At 44.7% G+C, this 19,817-nt stretch overlaps 1 protein-coding gene across 2 annotated transcripts in view; it reads left to right on the top strand.

The window, feature by feature from the left end:
• Nucleotides 1-16,856, top strand: part of LOC104572130 (contactin-4) — a 119,205-nt gene extending 102,349 nt beyond the window's left edge. The window contains exons 12-22 of one of the 2 annotated variants that reach the window (XM_088532076.1): nucleotides 3,272-3,447; nucleotides 4,794-4,911; nucleotides 6,986-7,144; nucleotides 7,889-8,038; nucleotides 8,771-8,841; nucleotides 9,749-9,983; nucleotides 10,478-10,593; nucleotides 11,250-11,436; nucleotides 11,925-12,037; nucleotides 13,786-13,954; nucleotides 14,994-16,856. In XM_088532076.1, coding sequence (XP_088388202.1) covers nucleotides 3,272-3,447; nucleotides 4,794-4,911; nucleotides 6,986-7,144; nucleotides 7,889-8,038; nucleotides 8,771-8,841; nucleotides 9,749-9,983; nucleotides 10,478-10,593; nucleotides 11,250-11,436; nucleotides 11,925-12,037; nucleotides 13,786-13,954; nucleotides 14,994-15,094 — 1,595 coding nt within the window. In that variant the 3' untranslated portion in view covers nucleotides 15,095-16,856. Of the gene's footprint in view, nucleotides 1-3,271; nucleotides 3,448-4,790; nucleotides 4,912-6,985; nucleotides 7,145-7,888; nucleotides 8,039-8,770; nucleotides 8,842-9,748; nucleotides 9,984-10,477; nucleotides 10,594-11,249; nucleotides 11,437-11,924; nucleotides 12,038-13,785; nucleotides 13,955-14,993 lie in introns of both variants that reach the window. The other variant, XM_088532074.1, reaches the window with a different exon arrangement.
• Nucleotides 16,857-19,817: the final 2,961 nt, after the last annotated feature.

Raw genomic sequence — 19,817 nt, 5'->3', positions numbered from 1 at the left:
TCCAGTGATTGCTGTGCGAGTCCAGTAACGTGAGGTTAATCTGAAATATTCCCACTGAGAAGATACTGAGCCTTGATTTAAAGTCTGCAGATAACGGAGCTGTTAGCACAGGTCTAGGTACAGTGTTAGTACCAATCCTTACTGAAATGGTACTTGCAGCAGTGCCGCGCATGCCCTTTCTCATGAATTGCTCATTTTTGCCAGTGCCAGGTACTTTCTTTTCTCACTTTTCTCCTTCTTCCCACTGTTCATTCTAAGTGGAGATACAAAATCATGGTGTTAAGGGCATTCCTCTGTAAAAGTGCAGAATTTTTTTTTAAAAAAAAAACAAAAGGCTATGGCTGTGTACAGCCCCTGTTCTTGTCATTACTTTGTGTCACCTTAGCCCCTTGTTTGAAGCAGCCAGTAATCGAACATCAAATCTTGCCCCTGCTGTCCGTAAGCAGCTGTTGCAGGTCATGGCTAGCAGATCCATGTTCATTTGCACATTATTTTCCCTTCCACAGCCATGAGAATTTACCAAATACTCTCTCTTTTCAGGCAAGAGAATGGGGTGAGGAACATATGCTGCAGACCTGCCATGGAGAATCCTCCACACAATTTCCATTAGCTTCTATAACCAAAATATTGGCATCATGGAAGTGCAAACACATCTTGAATAGAGGGAAGTGGGCAAGGTGTGTGGGGGGAGGAAGCTAGTGGTGGGGGAAGTCTTTGCAAAGTCAAATTTCTCTTACAAGAGTTCGGCTGTCAAAGCACTGTAAAGTTTGGGAGGGAGTTTGGTTTTCCTCAACATATAAACCCTGGATAAATTTCTCAAAATGCTGAGTATTTCCTCCTCTCACTTCTCCTGGGCCAGGACAGATGTCTAAACACCTATTTCAGTATTAGATGTGCAGCTTTCACAAACTAACATCAGACATATTGACATTATTTATTTTTCGGATCAGTCTCGGAGATGCTTGAGTCCATCCATTTCAGCCTGACAGCAGGAGCAGTATCTCTGAAGCTGGTTGCAGTTCAACCGTTTGTTACTGCAAAACCCACTCTTTCTTCTGCATCCCAGCTGCCACCGCCGTAACTTGGGTTTTGCTGGGCATTTGGATATCACATTAGAGAGAGGCACAGGAATGGAATGGGAATGGCAGGGAGCGATGGTCTTCAGCGCTGGCACAAGGGAAGGATCGGAAGGAGCTTCGGTTGTTTTGCTGAGCTGTCAGTGACACCTACAGACAAAACGCTCGCTGGAACACACAGGAACAGGCAGATGGGACACAGACAGTCCAACCCTGCTTTAGGGTCTGTGCAGCCCCAGGAAGGCCCCTGTGCACAGGGGACAGCCCAAAATCCCTTCCCTCGGCCATCCCTCTTGCCTAGCAGTTGAGCCCAGGAGTTACTAGCACAGGAAAGGGATTTTCCCTTTGGATTTTTGCTTTTTCCTTGGATGCCCATCAGCACAATTTGGGCAGGTGAAAATGCAGCAAACATTAGTTTAGCAACCTGCATTTGTGCTGCTTTTCATCTGAGAAAAGCTAAATGCTTAAAATAACTTGTATTAATTAGCTAGGCCTCATAACACCTACTGTGGCCACAATACGAATTATTCTGTTCTGTTAGAAGTGAGACTAAAGTACAAATGAATTAAACTTGCCCGAGGTAACGCAGTCGAGTCCCTGAGGACTTGAGCTGACGCCTATTGAAGTTGGTGATGAAATCTTTTCTGCTACCTTCTGTGGACTTCTGATAAGGTCTTTGAAAATGTAGGAATAGCTTCACATTCCCTGAATTTCAGTGAATAGTTTTGCCTGGTGCATATGTTTTTTTACCCCTATATTTTTATTGTTTTAGCAGGAAATTTAGCAGTCAGCCAATAGTCCCTGGCTGAAGTAGTTGAGATTTTGGTTTCACATCCTAGAGAATGAATAATGCCCGTAGTATTTTACTGTGACAGCTATGTGAAATGGACTTTTGGAATAAGCAAAAATATCTATCTGTTTATGATTTTCAGACTTTTGGACTCATTGTTAAGCAATATTTTGTCTCCTTTTCATTTCCTCTGAGACCCTGTAGAAAAAAATAACTGCATTTTTGTCAACAGAAGTGAAAGACAAATGTTAACTTGAGAGGCAAAGGGAATTCATGGCCCGGGATGGGGAGCTGAAGTCTGCACACTGTGTCATGGCTCATCTTTCTGTGCCACCGTCGTGTTCATACCAGTATGAAAAACAGGCAATTAAAGCAGTGGTAATGGGACCACGTGAGCTCCAGCCCTGGATACAGGCTTAGTTTGGGAGCCCAGGGGAGAGCTGGTACATCCTCCTGCTCCAATTTTATAGCAGATGAACTTTCCAACTGCCTCAGCCTTTGGGACCTGCTTTGCTTTGTGTAGATACTGTGTTTTGGGCAGTAACTTCTCTGATCTTCCACCAGCTTTACCCTCTCAAACTCTTGCTCAGTGGTGGTTCACCAGGTCCTCTCATGTAAGAGCACCACAGTACCTGGTTAGTGGTTGACAAACTATGGCTTTGGTTGACATCATTTATTTATGCTTATTGCTTGTGTGGGCCCTCCTCATCTAACAGAAAAGCACCCGGGTTTTATTTAAAAGATGTAAAAACATCCATTGGGTGAAAGCAGAAACCAGTGTACTAAGCAGACAGAATTTTCAGTAAATTAAAAGCAATCTTACCATCAAGTTTGCTCTTTTACTATCCAGGCACGAGCAGATACCACACATGCCTTTCATGCACCCACCTTCGTCAGTTTGAGGTATTTTAGATTGTGAGTTTTTTTTCTCAGGGCAGCATTTAATTCAGGGATAACAAAAGATTTTTTGATAACCCTGAGTTTTGGATCAAGTATGACTGCAAAGCAATCCCAAGGGGGAAGAGATGGCAATAAACTCTGGTCTCTAGGCTCTCCCAGAAATGTTAACCCAGCCTTTCAGATCTGATTGATTCTTTTTTAGCCTTTTCTTTCTTCCCTGCTCATCTGGATGCTGACTAGAAGAGGATGGTGGAAGATGTGCCAAAGGTGTTCGATCTGAGAGATATCTGAGTAAAACCAAAGATGTGATAATTCAGCTGTTGTGATAAGCATCTTCCTAACTCTGAGTGCTCATCTTAGCCAAACCTTTCACATTTTTAACATTTTGATAGCAATGCTGCATTTGTGGTGGATTGCTGGTGGCTATTTTCAGCTCTCAGATATCTTTCTGTCCTCAAAAAGACAGAATTTGTTCTTATTTCTTCTTAATTTTTTCTGTCTGCAGATCCAACGCGGGTTATGGTGTCACCTTTCAGCATGGATGTCACTGTTGGCGAAAGTATTGTCTTGCCTTGCCAGGTATCTCACGACCACTCGCTAGATATTATGTTTACCTGGTCATTTAATGGACACCTGATAGACTTTGAAAAAGATGGGGATCACTTTGAAAGAGTTGGAGGGGTAAGTATCAATGCTAAAGCAATGTCCCCAGAGCGTTCCCCTTTTGTACTGCGAGTCACAGCCGGGGCTGTAAGTAGCAGGAAAGAGGCTATTAAGAGAAGGGATTTGGCTGACTTAGCAGGAGACTCCTTAGCGGTAGACTCTGTAGTTAAAGCTGATGTGGAAACGTTGTCGTTGGTTAGTGACCTTCCTTGAAAGCTGCTCCCATGATGGCCGTTTGCTAACGCTGCAGAGCTCCAAGGCAGACGACCTGCGGTGCCGATCTGATTTGCCCTGCTTTTACCTGCATTGCAAATCCTTTCAACTGTTTTAGTAGTTGTAGATGTTTTGGAAGTTGCTGTGGCATAAGTTTTGAGCAATAAATAGAAGGGAAGGAATCAAACTTCCAGCGGCAAGAGGAGACGGAGCAGCTTCGCAGGTCGCTCTGCGGACTGTTCTGCACAGCCACATGCCCTGATAGGGTTCAGGCAGACTCCTGGTCTATGTTTACTTGTCAGGAGGGAAATTTAATGCTGAGAGGAAAGGAATTTAGAAGCCTTGCTGGTATCTCTGATATCATTAAAAGGTGCACTTAAGGATTTCTGCCCAGGACGCACCCCAGGAGCGGCAGCTGCGCCCAGCGACTCTGCTCAGTTGGTCGTCAAAGATCAAATTTACACACTTTATTAATATTCCTCAGCCAGAAAGCCACAGTTGCAAGGTTACCCTGAGATGCCTGCTGCATCGAATGCTTTGTGTCTGGAGAAAAAATTCAGAAGAGTTGAGCTTCCTATACATGCGGAAGCATAATTAGTTCTATTCAACAGTTAATCAGACATGCATTTGGCGTTTGGAAAACAAATTACCGCTGTTAGGTGATGCAAGATTTCCTCAGAGAGTGCTGTTCTCATGATCTTTAGCACAAAACCACCGGGCAATCAAAATGCTGGCTGTAATACAAGGCTGCAAAGCTTTTGCAGATGTCTCATAATTTGGACTGCTTTTCCCTTGCAAAGTGGATGGAGGCAGAACTTAGACACCTGAATACCAATATCCAGAGAGAGAAGGGAGGAACTGGGGCAAACCTGCCTTAAGTGAGCTTGGTTGCATTGATTTTAATGGGGAAACTGCTTAACTGACCCAAACCCATCTTCCCCTTCCCTTGCAGAAGCCATAATTTTAGAAATGCAACTGCTCTTATCTTCGAGGCAGACTCACATAATTTTAATAGGCCATGGCTTGCATTACTAATGTTTTCATCAGCCAGTGTAAAATAAATCCATTAGTCACAGTGTCCTTCATGTGATAATGATGTTTAGCACTCATTAAAAAGTAATTGTAACCACTTTTCCCTACTTTATCAGCAGGATTCAGCTGGTGATTTGATGATCAGAAGCATCCAGCTGAAGCATGCCGGGACATACGTCTGCATGGTGCAAACGAGTGTGGACAAGCTATCAGCTGCTGCAGACCTCATTGTAAGAGGTATTTGAATTTTGTCACCATTGTCATAAAATTGCTTTCTTCCTATCTTCTATGGCTGGTAAGGCAACGCCTGGTCTCAGAGATACTCATTAGAATCCCAGCATCTTGCAATTAATCTAAGAAATGAGCTCTAAGTACGTGCCGTGGTTCATGGCACGTTTTCAAGCAGTGCATGTAAAGTGTCTGTCAGATATGCACGCTCCGCAGCAGACGCACAGCACGGGTACTGGTGCATGTTCATGTCTCCAGGGCCAAACCTGCACGGGCTGAGAGCTTCCTGCATCGCAGCACGGCAGGGTAGCGCCCGCGAGCTCCCTGCCTCGCTCCCTCGCAGCACTGCTCCTTTTATAGAACAAACAGGAATTAGGGACGTCACTCGTGTTTCAAGATCAAAGCATTACTGTACAGAGGTTGATCAGCAAGTGTGGCATTAGCTGAGATGCAATTAATTAACCACATCCTGAGTCCTTTAATAAACATACATGGAGCAGAGCCTGGCCGTGGTCCCTGCCATGGGCTGGGGAGCCACTTTGTGTTGCCCGGTGTTGCCCGCGCTCCCCGTTGCATCAATTCCTGTGGTTTTGCCGCAGCCTTGTTTCAGATGCAATAATTTGTTTTTTTGCCTAAACATTTCAAAACAGCCTGCTGATGAGAACGTTGCTTAATAACTTCCTTAGCAGCAGTTTGGTAAACAGGCAGGAGGAACAGTCAATTCTCACATGAGACTGACTGTTAGTGACAGCAGAACTACTGATCTTGTCACTGCCCAGAGCAGCAGCAGGGACGTCAGCCGTGGTCCCCGCAGCTCCCTTCCTTCCTGAGGCTGACAGCTGGGCTGCATCTTGTCACCAGCTGTATAAAAAGGAGGAAATATCAGTGATACCTGTAAGAAAACGGCCTGAGGTGAGCTGTGATGGCAGAGAGGGAGATGGAAAGCAGCTGCCTAAAGAGAACTTTCATAATCAGTTTTAAAAGTTTTTTTTTTCTTTAATTTGACTTATGTCAAAGTAAGAACATATTAGATGCTATGTGTCTTGGACAAAAATCAATTATTTACATGATGTCAGGGAATATCAAAAAGAACATAGAGAAGTAGTTGCCTCTGGCACCACTTGGGGAAAAGCCAGGTGCTTGGTCACATTTGTCATGGCATGTTAATGTGGCAGTCACATGTCTGCTAGCAGCCCCAAAATACTTGGGAAACTGGTGACTGAACTTGATGATTTTTTTGCTCTACAGTAGGTCTCACACTCGTAATCTCACCCAGTGGCATGGAGGCACAGACAATAATTCTTCTCTATCTCATGTAATAATTGCATGAAGGTGCCAGAGAGTCTTTCCCTTTGGTTGATTTTTAGGATAGTGTCTGCATGAATTGTCTCTGGAGTCCATGCAGCAATATTTCCTTGCACTCTGCTAACAAGGATATTTTGAAATGCCGGGAATAACCATAGTTATTCCAGAATATGAAAGTGACAGTTCATTTCCACTGCTGCCAAGCAATGTGAGTAATTTGTGAAGGATACAGTGGAATTTCATTGCTCAAGTGTAACACTCTCATCTAATGTGGGATGAGGAATCGAACAAGCTAACTGTATAAGGTTGCATTATGTGAATATTCTCTCATTGCCCCAGCAAAACTACTTAAAATTTTAACATCTTGGAAATTAAATCTGGCTAGACCTGCTGAAACTTTCTTTTGAAGACTGGATATTGAAAGGTTTCAGGGTATTTTAAGCATTTAAGTATGTCTGCTCTCTGAATACCAGCATGTGAGACTTATGTTACTGCAAAGGTGCAAGAACAAATTCTAAGTGTAGAACCTATTGTGCAACTGTCCTTCTGGGGAGATTTCTCCTCAAGTACCAGTCCTGATGGCAATGGTTGTGTGATATGCAAGGGAGGTCATCACCCAGACAGATACGTCACGCAGCGCCTTTCTGGTCAGCAGGACCTGAGCAATGAAGCAGAAGATGCCAGCACATGAGCCACGCACTTGTGAGACGAGCAGTAGGGCTGGACACTGCTGTGCTTCAAAGCTCTGAGCATCGCTCTCCTGTAATTCCTCTGCCAGGTCCCCCGGGCCCACCTGAAGCTGTGACCATCGATGAAATCACTGACACCACAGCGCAGCTGTCCTGGAGGCCGGGTGCAGACAACCACAGCCCCATCACCATGTACGTTGTGCAGGCAAGAACCCCCTTCTCCGTGGGATGGCAAGCAGTGAGCACAGGTAAATGCAGCAAAATCCCCAGCAGAAGCTGACCTGGCCTCCACTCATCACTGCAGATAAACAAATCCATCAGGACCTACCTGTGTGGGCTGAGCAAAACTGGCTCTGCACCCAGATGCTGAAAAGTAACTTCATTGACTGCAGAGCACTGGTCTCTTTAACTAGATTCAGGTTTGGCAACCTGAAGATTTAGGGTCCAGTCAGCACTGTTACTCATTCATTTTCTCATGAATGTTTAAGGGAAAACGGAATGAATTCCTATCTTTTGTTGCTATGGTGGAGATATACAGCAGTAATTGTGGTCTATAAAGACATCCCTCAGGGACAGGCCATGTCATCTGGCCTGTCTTTAACTAGAATTATTTTCTTGATAGAGGGAAAAATCCCATGATGTAATTGCTCCTTCTGTCATAGGTTAATTTGGTTCCAGGACCCATTAAATAAGGGATAAACACATTTAAAAATAACAGTAAAAATAACAAACACTGGAGCCTGTCGTCTTGGCATTTTGTTTTAAAAGGGTGGCAATTTAGGAGGAATTTTTTAATAGCAGGGATCTCTGTCCTGATATCACCATGTTTCAGTGCCACATATTTTACTTTTTTGGCTGTTAACAAAGCAGTAAAAAGGAGAAAGGTTTGTTGGTCCTTATTCAGTTCTTTACGCTAATTCCTCATTTCTAAGGGTATGAGATATGTGATGTTTAATCTGTTAGGAGGTTTTAATTGACCTCCTGTCTCTTAGTTCCAGAGATCATCGATGGGCGGACATTCACAGCAACAGTAGTGGGTTTGAACCCTTGGGTTGAGTATGAATTTCGAGTAGTGGCTGCCAACCTTATTGGGATCGGAGAACCAAGCAGACCATCAGAGAAAAGAAGAACTGAAGAAGCTCGTAAGTGGTGGTGGGAAATGGTCAAATCTTGGCCAAAGGGTTCGTCCCCATTAAAGAATGTTTTCCATGGGAGAAAGTTGAGATTTCCATATTTTTCTCCCTTGTGACATGTTATTTGTATGCATGGTTCATACGCATGAGATGGAATATGATGTAGGGTTTGCGGACCTCTCATCAGCTCTCTTGACTCCACTACTTCTTGGCAATTATAGGAAGAATCAGAAAACCATCACTTTCTGTGTGGGAAAAGATACTTGGGCAGGTCTTTGGAGGTGCCATCCAGTACCCACTGCTCAGAGATGGGAACTGTGCGAATCAGTGCAAGGCACAAACTCAGTGTGGTTGGCCTGGGAATATGAGCCTTGGTTAGGGGGAAACCCCCGCAGGGGGCTTCTCTGTGCCATGTTAGCCCATAGCGGAACAGAATATCAGAGGAAAATGAACGAGCCCTTTTTATGAAAGATAAATGTTTAAACTAAACAATTAGTGACTGAATACACAAGTTAATTGACATAGTTTTAGTATACTATTATTGACATACTTTTAATATTCTATTTGCCATGGCAAATTAGTCATTTGCTAATAACAGTTTTGGTACCCGGAAGGAGAAGGTGAGAAAAATCCTGCTGGTATGTAGGATCTGTGACATTTCAACACTCTTCTGATTTCAAAATCAAAATTTTCAATGCTTATGTACTGTTCTGCATCTTTTTTTTTTTTTTTCTTTTACAGTTCCTGAAGTCACCCCAGCTAACGTCAGCGGAGGTGGAGGGAGCAAGTCCGAGCTGGTCATTACCTGGGAGGTAAGTGGCATCCTAACCAAGGAGAAAATGAGGAGGGTCATGGTCGAGAGGCAGCTGTTCACCCAGTGGCACCCACCACTCACAGACCTCAGTGCAGCTTATGCAGATTTCAAACTGCTGTGGCATGATAAAATAGCCTTGTTATTAAAATTCAGCGAAAATCATGACGGTGAAAACCCCCAGGAAGAGATACAAGTAGGAAAATGTTTAATATTCCTTGGGGCTGTCAGGGTTAGAACTATAGTCGTTTGTCTGCTCGCATTTCCATGTTATGATGCGGTGAAGCTGGCATGTCTTGCGAAATAATGAACTTAACTAGACATGCTAACACTTCCACTGAGCACGACTGTTGACCAAGCTGACAGAATGAATCATCAGAGATATTTTTAAGGTTATTAAAAAACTATAAATGGCTTTTTATCCTTACCACACAGCCCAATGTGCTAAATTTCCTTCTCCCTTGGACTAATTAGTTCCACTGCATCTCTTAAAGACGTTTTAGTGTGTTTCAAAAACACATATGAGAAGAACATGAGCCGTGACTTTGAATCATAATTTGCAGAAAATATAATTTATACTGCAGTAAAATAAGCAGATTCTGCTCTTAAATGGCCTGGGGCTCAAAGCGTCTTCTTGGGGACTTCACATAAGAATCCAAAGATGTGGGAGCAATGTTTGGAAAGCAGGAGCTCTGTGCTGAATCTGCCCCCCAGACTTCAGTCTTTTTGTCATTGAAGTACCCCAAAACAGCCGTGCTGCTGTTGTAGACTCCCTTGCTGATGAGGAAATTGGGCACGCTCAGAAAGTGCATCCAATCTCGTGGAGCCACATGCTTACGGAGATCCGGGAGCGCGGCCGTGGGGAGCGCGCGTGGCTCACGGGGCTGCTCTGTGCTCTGCGCCCGCAGACGGTGCCCGAGGAGCTGCAGAACGGCGGCGGCTTCGGCTACGTCGTGGCCTTCCGTCCCTTGGGCACGGTGAGCTGGATGCAGACCGTGGTGGCCTCCGCCGACGCCTCACGATACGTGTTCCGCAACGAGAGCCTGCCGCCCTTCTCGCCCTACGAGGTGAAGGTCGGGGTGTACAACAACAAGGGCGAGGGCTCCTTCAGCCCCGTCACCGTCGTCTACTCGGCCGAGGAAGGTACGGCCTTCCGGAGCGTGCCAGGTGCTAACCGCAGCGGAAGGGGTTCGATGGCCGCGCCGACATCTCCTCTGATACCTAATCCTTGCTCTGATTTATAATAAATGGCAAGCCGTGATTAATTCTTTTGATAGTCATTAAAATAACATTAATCATAATGAAATCTTTTGATATTAATGGAGAACTAATACGTAATCTCAAAAGAATTCAACTGAGATTTGGTGTGAATTAATGTCCGCTGATGAGAGAACATTCCCTCTTGTCCTAATTGTGGCACGTGGTGTTCTGGGCTGAGGTTAGCAATGACATCTGGTCATTGTTAGCAGAGGAGACGGGCAGTGCAGCCTGGGGCTGGCAGGACATCGCTACGAAAAGGCAAAGTTAGTTTGGGTTGCTTGCCTCTTTCCTCTAGTAAGAAGAAAAACCCTTGAAGTTTGTGACTAACTGAACGTAAGATCGAAAGCTCAAATTTTGTTGTTAACCCCTCTCTTCAGAACCAACCAGAGCTCCCGGCAGTGTTTTGGCCAGAAGCCTGTCTGCTTCAGACGTCGAAATTTCTTGGACTTCTCCTCGAGACAATCCACATAAAGGAAGGATACAGGGATATGAGGTAAGAAAATAAATGTGGCCTTGCTCCTGTTGAGGGACAAGGCCACATCCTGTGTTGCTGAGGGTACAAAGAGGGACAGGGGCACTCGAAAGCCTGTCCAGGAGGCAGGGTGGCCTTGCCAAATGTTTGCTTCACCTCCTCTGCAGCATTCGGAGGTTTCCCTTCTGATGCGGATGATGCTGGTGGTGGCTGGAGGTGCTGCAGGACCTCGTAGTTAAGTGGGAAATTGAAGTCCATAAGTTGTGTCACTTTTTCGTCCATCTCCAACGAAAGCAGAAGCACCAAGCCCTGAATTTACAGACAGAAGCTGGCATTTCTAATTATGGTGCTCTTCCCAGAGATGGAGAAAATGGCCAGATTTGGAGAGATGAGGTAGAACATTGCCCTCGTGGGGTTTGCAGCCTTCTCCATTGAGCAGTAATTAGGGTCACATTAACTGTCTGGATAAACTCCGCAACTTTAGACACAGTGTTTTACTTGCTGCCACTATAAAGAGATGTGGCTGAGTCAGGCTCTGGATGCCAACTGAGAGGGAAAATGAGCTTTTGTGGCCAGTCTTGAGGCCTGGAAGAAAGTGATGCAGCTGTGCCCAGGTCTAGCAGTTAAAAGTTGTCCATTACTGAACTAAGGAAGCAAAACCTGCTCTCTTTTTTCAGGTTAGATACTGGAGATACGATGAGAAGGAAGAAAACGCCAAAAAAATCAGAACTGTTGGTAATCAAACATCCACAAAAGTCACCAATTTGCGCGGCAACGCGCTGTATCACTTGGCGGTCAAGGCGTACAACACTGCCGGCACCGGCCCTGCCAGCGCCACGGTCAATGTCACAACAAGAAAACCACGTGAGTATTTGTGTGGCAAGGAGGGGTCTGGCCTCAGAGGGGCCTACAAGCCCCTTTTTGTCCCTTCTGAGCACTTCCAAGTTTGAAGGAGCTGTAAGGCTTTTCTTTAGCTGAGTTCTTTGCACACAAAGTTCACTAGCTTTTTCCATAGGGCTCTTCCCCGTGTTAAGTAAGCAGAGCATGCAAAGCTGAAATCACAGCTGGACAGGAAAATTAAATATTTATCTCAACGTTCAAGAGGGCTTTTTTTCTTCTGTTCTCGGGCATGCTGAGCAAGTGACTGAGGTCTCTTTCATTGAGAGTGCTGTGTTGTGTCGCCCCTCTGCGACCTTGGGGACACAGATCAGTGAAGAGCACGTTAGCTTTGAAGAGCAGTAGGGCTCTGTGTGTGCTCAGCCGTGGTGGCAGCAGCTCCGCCAGTGCTGGGAGGGCTCAGGCAGGGAAATGGTGCTCCCTAGTAATGTCCTGTCTCCTCTGTTTTGGCACAGCACCAAGTCAGCCCCCCGGAAACATCATATGGAATTCGTCTGACTCCAAGATTATACTGAACTGGGATCAAGTGAAAGCCCTGGATAACGAATCGGAGGTGAAGGGCTACAAGGTGAGTGTCCTGGGTGTGGAGGGCGGCTGCTTCATGCCTTGCCACCGTCTTGACTCCAATCCAGCAAGGAATTCTCCTTAGGTTGTAGCTGTCCTTGGGCTCTTGTTCAGCCAACACTCCCATGAATCAATAGTCCTGCTTGGGGCTTTTAAATAAAACCAGATTAAGTGATTTTTCATGATGTAGTTTTCCAGGTTGAAGCGCTAGTAATAGAGAGCAGCCCACAGGGGTTGCCAGCTGAACACCCTTGCCCCGTGGCTCAGCCACGGAGGTGGCAAATCCGTCCTGTCCAGCTCTTCCGTCCTCCTTTCCAGCCGCAGGGGCTACCGGATGCTCATGACGCACCTGCCTCTTGTTGAAATCTTCCAAACGCTGCGGTGGGCTCAATAATTGCAGATAAATAAAAAGCTTTTTTAATAGCTCCATTTTCTTCAGAAAGTAAAGCCAAAAATAAGGGAAGAGAATCCTCATTAGTAGTAATTTTAGTAGGGGGACCTATCCTTTAGTAGGGTATAATTTACCTAGAGAGAAATCTTGGGAGGAATTGTGCTCTATCACCTTACACAAGGGTTTAGTTTGGCCTGAAGAAGATACTAGTGTGCAACTGTCAGCACTTGCCTGCAGGATTCAGTTGTGCCAACATTTTCCACCAGAACTTGAAACAATGAAGAACCTGGACAATCTTCGTGTATTGTTCACAGTGTGCAGTTCTGGCTGTGCCACTTCTGGGAGTCTCTGCCAGCTTTCCTGAATCTCTGCACTAACTTGTAATTATCTTCGGTGCACTATATTGGATTGTCAGAAATAAGCAATTCCTCAGGGGTTTCAGTCAAACCCTCAGGTGAATCTCAGCAGTTTGGACCAACTTTTCACTACATATTTCAGGTTTGAAATGCAAATTAAAAAGTGAGTTAAAGGGGGTGAGGGAGACTGTGTTTCTGAAAAAGGAAACTAAGTGTTGGAATAATGCAGCAGCATTTCTTCCCAGGTCACAGCAAAATAATGCCCATTGTCTTTTTATTCCTGGAAACCTTGTATTTTATGTCATAATCTAAATTAGCAGAATTCCCCAATCTTAGAAAAAGACAAAAGGTAAATTTAAAAAAGTAATATTTTCCTGTGAAACCAGTTTGACACTACATCAAATACTCAGCTGGAGGAAATGTAACAGGTAGTTTTGACTAAATCATCTGTAGGATTTATTTGGGCTCAATTATGAGTAAGGACTAAGGAGACGCTGAATTTGATGTCTCAGGTACCCCAAATAGAGGTGGGATACTTTTGAACCTTTCTAACCTGAGGAAAAGTGAAATTTGGCACTTTGCTTTCAGAGGATGAAAGCTGAGGAGTGTTAATGCTAGAGACGGGAGGAAATACTCTGGATGTAAAGTGTTTGTAGGGGAATCTGTGAATTCAGAGGTTGTAGCCACCTCCTGGTGGGGACGTGATCCATTTCCAACCATTTTCTGGTTGTAAGCAATAGCAGAACCTGCTTATTTTGTTTGTTTTTCTAATTTTCTGGTAGAGGTTCTCCCTCCTTCCATTTTTTATCTGTCATGCTCAGAGCTGGGCACCCAGAAATGCCTCGAGAGCTGCTTGGGTGCTGTTCAGGATAACACGTCTTCAAAGCCTGGTGGTCACAGAGTAAATCCTGTGGCGTGTGGGGCAGGATCAGGGCAGCAGGAGCTCGGGAAGCTGCTGTGGAAGTGAACTTGGAAGTGAGCGCGTGGTGCTACTGTCTCCTGCAGGTCCTGTACAGATGGAACAGGCAGAGCAGCACCTCCGTAATCGAAACCAACAGGACGTCGGTGGAGCTCTCGCTGCCCGTGGACGAGGACTACATCATCGAGATCAAGCCGTTCAGCGACGGCGGCGACGGCAGCAGCAGCGAGCAGATCCGCATTCCAAGGATGTCCAGTAAGAGCAGGGCCGCCCGCGCTCCCCCTTCCTCCCAACATCCACATTGAGCAATGGGGCTAAACCAGGGGATTGGAGCTGCGGGTCTGCCCCTGCCAGTCCCCGTGCAGACCTGCCCAGTAGCAGCAGGTAGATTGCATCCTGAATCAAGGTTACGCCATGAAATGTGCTTTTATTTCTATGTATGTTTTTTAGACTCTTTCCCCTCTCTTACTTCCATACCCATATATTTTGAGCACAGTGTTTCACTACAATTCGCTATAACAAAATATAAAATACAGTGTTCAGGGGCTTCTAAATTTATAAGGCTACTGCATAGCAATATTCCATTGTGTTTTGGATGCATAAATATTTATTTAGGGAAATGAGGTTGTGCAGAAGAACAAACAGAAAAGAGTATTTTATTACACAGCATTGCTTTTGCAAAATCTCTATGTCCCATCTTCCATTAATAATGCTGCAGTTTATAAACTGCATTAAATCAGGATCCTCTGCTCCTCTGCAATGCAGGAATATGGCATTAAAATTAAAATTACAGCAATGTAAAAAAAAAAAATCTGGGTGAGATCAGAATTATCTCCAACACAGATGTATATTATGGTTGTATAAACCATACAGAAGAATTTAATCAGCAGGCACGGGGGAGCAGGGCAGAGCAGGAACACACGCCAGCTCCTGTTTGGCTCAACGCAGTGGGACACAGAGCGTCTATGCGGCTCCTTGAGGACGCCAACCACACCGGGCTGAGGCCATAAATAACAGCTTGGGTATAGCATAATTGTAAAAAAAAAAATCAGCAAGCGGGCCAGGAAGTAGCATAATTATGAATATACCCTCAGCAATGCCAGAGGAATTTAAGTAAACCCAAACATGCAGTTAGAACAGTAGAGCGGGGCTGCCCGTCCCCATTCCGCGTCCCCCTGCGCTGCTCCTGCCCGCGCCCTCGTGGCGCTCGGCCCCAGGACACCGAGGAGGCGGGAGCGGGCGGCGGCAACGCGCTGCTCTGCTCTGCTCACCGGGGCTTCTCTCTCCTCCGCAGACGCCTACGCGAGGGGAGCCGGCTCGTCCACGTCCAACGCCTGCACCTTGTCGGCCATCAGCACAATAATGATATCGCTCACAGCCCGCTCCAGTTTATGACAAAAATTACATCGAGGACTCCTTGTTTATAATATAAGCAACATTTAGCTAGCTGTTTTGAAGACACCCAGTACTAAGTAATATTGTGGTCTGAGTACATCTTACTACTGGAAAAATGTTTATGCTTCTTTAGGAATGGCATTATACAGTACTTCCTCAAAGCAAATATAGCTTTGTCTGAAGTTTCCTTGGAAACTCTGCAATGCACTGAAAACATCTGTAATATGATGTTACCAAAGCAGTTTACATATGTCCTTATATGCATATTTTTTATTATATATTTAGTGTTTTATAGAATTTTTTAAAGTTAACATATGATGTAGATATTAATTTTTCCTCTGCTATAAAATGCTATGGAGAACATTATCATAAAAATATTGTTTGGGATTTTTTCCTTTATGACTGAGAGTTCGAAGCTGTTCTTAGTAACCTGGCTGCAGCTGTATTGTACAGGTTTGCAAGGCGACGTAAGGGCAGAACTGTTTCCAGTCCGGTTCTTAATGCAGCTGTATTTAAATGGGGGTTATGATATTTGTGTTAAATCAACTGCTTTTAACACACAAGGTGATTCACGTTTTCTTTAGAGGACTTAAGCAAGACAAGTTTGAATTAATGATTAAGAACACTGTAATCTCAAAAACGTACACAGATTTTTGGTCATTTGTGGACATGTAGCTAATATTTTGACATCATGCAGTAAGGTTCCATTTCTACTGTCTTGAAATAGCTTTGTCTTTATCATAGTTAGCATTAAATTGGGTAGGAATGGCAATACTGCAAAGACGTAATCTCTGCCTCTAGTGACACAAGCAACAGGTTCTGGAGCAACTGAACATCAGGACTGTGACCTTTAGAGCCCTGGTGTAATCCCAGCTAAATGGGTGCCGTTTGTCTGGATTTTATACCACGGGAGTCCAAACGCAGCAGCTCTTGAGACATTGCGATACCGCCGGTTTCATCGTCTGAACATTCACTTATTTTCGATGTGCATTTTAACGTAACTCGTGATTCTTCATGACTCCGCTCTAGGGAATGCTTGTGAAGTCTGATGTGAATCCAGATCATCAGATGAGCTGTATCATATTTCTAGGGACTGTCACACGAAGTGTGCAGGGACTCATAGGGATTTGCAAATCCGCTGCAGGGAGGCACGGTCTCTCAGCAGCTCTGTGCTAGGAAGTCTACATTTCTATAGAAACTTTTCACAGAAGTCGGAAGGCATAATAGGATCACACTGGAAAATGACAATATCCACAGCAAAATAATTCTTCTTAAGAGAAGGACTGTTTGTTACTATGGGGTAATTTTGTAAGTTTACTCAGATGGGATAATGCTAGTAAAAGGCAATGGAATTTTCTATACAATTTTCAAGTTTAAATGCGCTGCAGTGGTTTATTTTTCCTGATAGCTTGAACTTGCCTGTAACTTGTCTTTTTTGCTTACAGATAATACGATTAACTTTTAGACCTTCTAAATATATTTATTCAGTAACTCATAATCAGGATTCCACTTGTGTAGAAGTCAGGGGTGTTGACCAGAGAAATATTGTCAGTATTTCAAGCTGTGTTCCTTTCCTAGTTTGATATGGTTACTTCTATGTAAAAAGACAAAAACAACAAAAAAAAAACACAAAAACAAGAAAAATGGAACAAAAAAAGCTTATGTAGTTTTCTCCCCAGTGTAAATGATATTTATCAGTGATCTAGCAGATGTAATCTTTTTTTAAAGGTATTGGTAATAAATATTCTGTCATTTGTAAAGATACCTGTCTTCAAGGAGCATTTTTCCTCTGCATGCCGTTGTGCCCAGGGACAGATTTCACACACCGCCTGGGATTGAGGTCGAAACTCTGCGGGGGCAGAAAAATCTGCTTAGCTCTTTAGTCTCGTTCTGCTTCCCAAACTGCCCCAACAGCGCTGGAGCGGATGAATTTGGGGCAAATCCATTTATTAATGCAGATCCGTGGCCTTCCTGATCTGTCAGGGCAGAAGTTCTACAGCTCAAGAATCTTTAGTTTTTCGTTTAGATGCAGAAAAAGAAGAAAAACTCAGGAATGGCAGCACGGTCCTTAGGAATGTTGGAACCCACGGAGCTGCATAGAAAGACCCGGGCTTGGCCTGGAGGTGGCAAGAAGGGAAGGAGCAGGAGCATCCAGCCCGGCGCAGTGTCCACGCCAGGTAAATGCCATTTCTTGTTGCTTTTGAGGTCTTTGAGGATGGATGCAGCCAGCTGACAGCTCGTAGTATTGTTGGATTTGGGGAAAGCCACCAAACCTGCTGGATTTGGTACAGCAATGGCTGGAGATGGGGTTGACTCCCTAAAGGGGATGATTATTATTATTTATTTAAACAGCTTTATTAGTGTGATCTCTAGAGGTTAGCAGGAGGGTTTCTCCTTGGAGATGTTTTAACAGCTGCTGTCTGGAAGAGCACAAGGAAAGCGCTAAGTGCAATGAGTGCCCTGGGCTTGTGGACTGGGTTTCAACCGGGAAACCCTCAGCAATTATTTCTGTGCAGGGTGGGCACAAGACCTGTAAGTCCTGTGCAAGAGTCCGGGGGTGCCGGTGCTGGCTGCCTCGATGCCGGCCTCGCTAAGGCCGAATCTGACGTGCAGCCTGAACGCGACCTCTCGTCTTTGTCCCCGTCCCCTCTGTCGGGCCAGCTGCTCGACACGTGCTGATGGCAGCAAATCGACTATGTTTGGGTTGTTTTTATATGCCCTTTTAAAGCGTTTATAGAAAATATAGCCCTAGAGCAGCTCCAGAGCTGCCGGGGCCATCGTGCCTGCTCTGCCGAGAGGGTGGCTGGGGCACAGGGCAGGGAAGCCAATTCCCTGCTGTGGCGCAGCAGGAGGTTGCAGGTGTCTGCTCAGCCCTGACGCTGGGCTCCGGATTTCATTGTTCCAGGGCAGGAATCGGGGCAACAGAACCAAATAATGAACTGCTGCTTATATTTTTCTTCATGTTATACTTTATCAGATACATTTTTCTTATACGCAAGGTAGCAGAGCAATTTCTAAACACGCACATCTTTTGAATCAAAAATCCAACTATCTACCCAAATAAACACCCTTGAAGTGCCTGTTTGTAGGGCTACTTCTCCCAGTAAGTACAGACCATTTGCATGCTCTCAGATAGCCCAGCATACAGCTCAAATGCAAAATAAATAATCTCTGCATTAATCTCCACGGTACCTTTTCAGCCACTAGCAGGAAAGTATATTTAGAAATTGTATTTATTAGGATAGTTGAAGGCAAGACATACATGAAATACATCACAATAAATGAATTCTGTTCTAGTTTCATTTTTAGGATTTTACTAATGAAATTCTGGTTTTAGGCTGTTAAATTTGGGCACCTCAAATCCATTAAAATCAAATGCAGGAGAGACATTTGAGGTACAAACATTGCTACATTAATGAGCTACATTAATTTTGATGGAGCCATGTTATTTTACCCAGATGAGAACTGGCTCATTTATTATAATTATTTCTGGTCTGTAGCACCTGGGAACTCCATTACATTAGGCACTTTCCAAACAATTGACTCTCAGGTCAAATTCCTCTTTCTGTTCTTTGTTAATGTGTTTAACCCCACCACCAGGTAGCTCAGATAGGAGGTTTTTGGGAAAGCAAAAGAAAGTCTGCAAGAACAGAAGCGCTTTGCAGTCAGCAGCCAAATCAAGTGCTTCCAAGAAGCAGGTTTACTCGATAACTTGCGTGGTTGATCATGCACAGGTTGCAAAAGGAAACCAGCCCTGGCTCAAACTCGGTGCCTTTAAGGTGGAACCGCAGGCGTAGGTAAGGACATACGTTCCCAGAACTACCTGAAAGCAGCTGTAATTAAATATGAAGTAGCAGCTAAGCCTTTTTTTAATCTCAGAAAGCCCCGTTAAGAGCACCAAAAGTTCCTTGGCAAATTCCACTGTGATCGCTCTGTAACGATGTTTGCTGGGTGCTGCTGAGGGAGCGCAGCGGTGCCATTTCCCTTTCTTTCTTAGGTGTTAGTGCCTCATGCCAGGAAGCACGAGTGATCCGTTCCCATCGTTCTGCAGATGCTGCACGCTGCTGCCAGAGCCTGCAAGGAAGTCATGGGCTGAAAATGAGCCAGCTCAGAAGCCTCCCCTACGTCTCGCCATCCTCAGGCAGGTGAGCACTCAGGTGGGCAGAAAGTCAGTGCTTCAGAGCTATAAACTCCCACAAGTTCTCTGCAGAACCAATGCTCACAGTCTTCCCCAGAAGACTTTCCAGTTCTCACACTGTGAATTTACTGTAAGGTTGCATTTGGCACCCTAAGAAACCTGCAGAACTCTTGCAGAGCCCCAGCCCCCCTGGAAAACTTGCCATGCACAACAAACTGAGATATTTCAGCGGTTTTGCCTATGGCGACAATGTACAAAAATAACAAGACATTAAGTGCATGTCAACAGCATAAACAGCCTAACTTAAACAGCCCAGAAAATAAAAGAAAAAAAAAAAAAAGAGATCTTCAGGGTTTGTAGAAGTCCTGCAATTGGGACGCTCATTTCCCCACCCTGAAAACTTGGTGCTACTTCTTCTTAAAAAGCAAAATGTAAGCAAGTAACTTTACACGGTACAAGGCAATGGAGGTGGTTTAGTTTCTCGTTAAGTAATAACCTGCCAAGGGCCCCACAGATCTTTCTTACCGTTCACGCCATTCCCCATAATGGAACTGTCTGGCTGCAGTTTCAGGGTTTAGAACGGGG

This window comes from Tinamus guttatus, unplaced genomic scaffold, assembly GCF_059628265.1.
Source record: "Tinamus guttatus ecotype Peru unplaced genomic scaffold, ASM5962826v1 Tinamus_guttatus_pri_ptg000451l, whole genome shotgun sequence".
In the NCBI taxonomy this organism is placed as follows: Eukaryota; Metazoa; Chordata; class Aves; order Tinamiformes; family Tinamidae; genus Tinamus; species Tinamus guttatus.
This window is presented reverse-complemented; position numbering and strand designations above follow the sequence as displayed.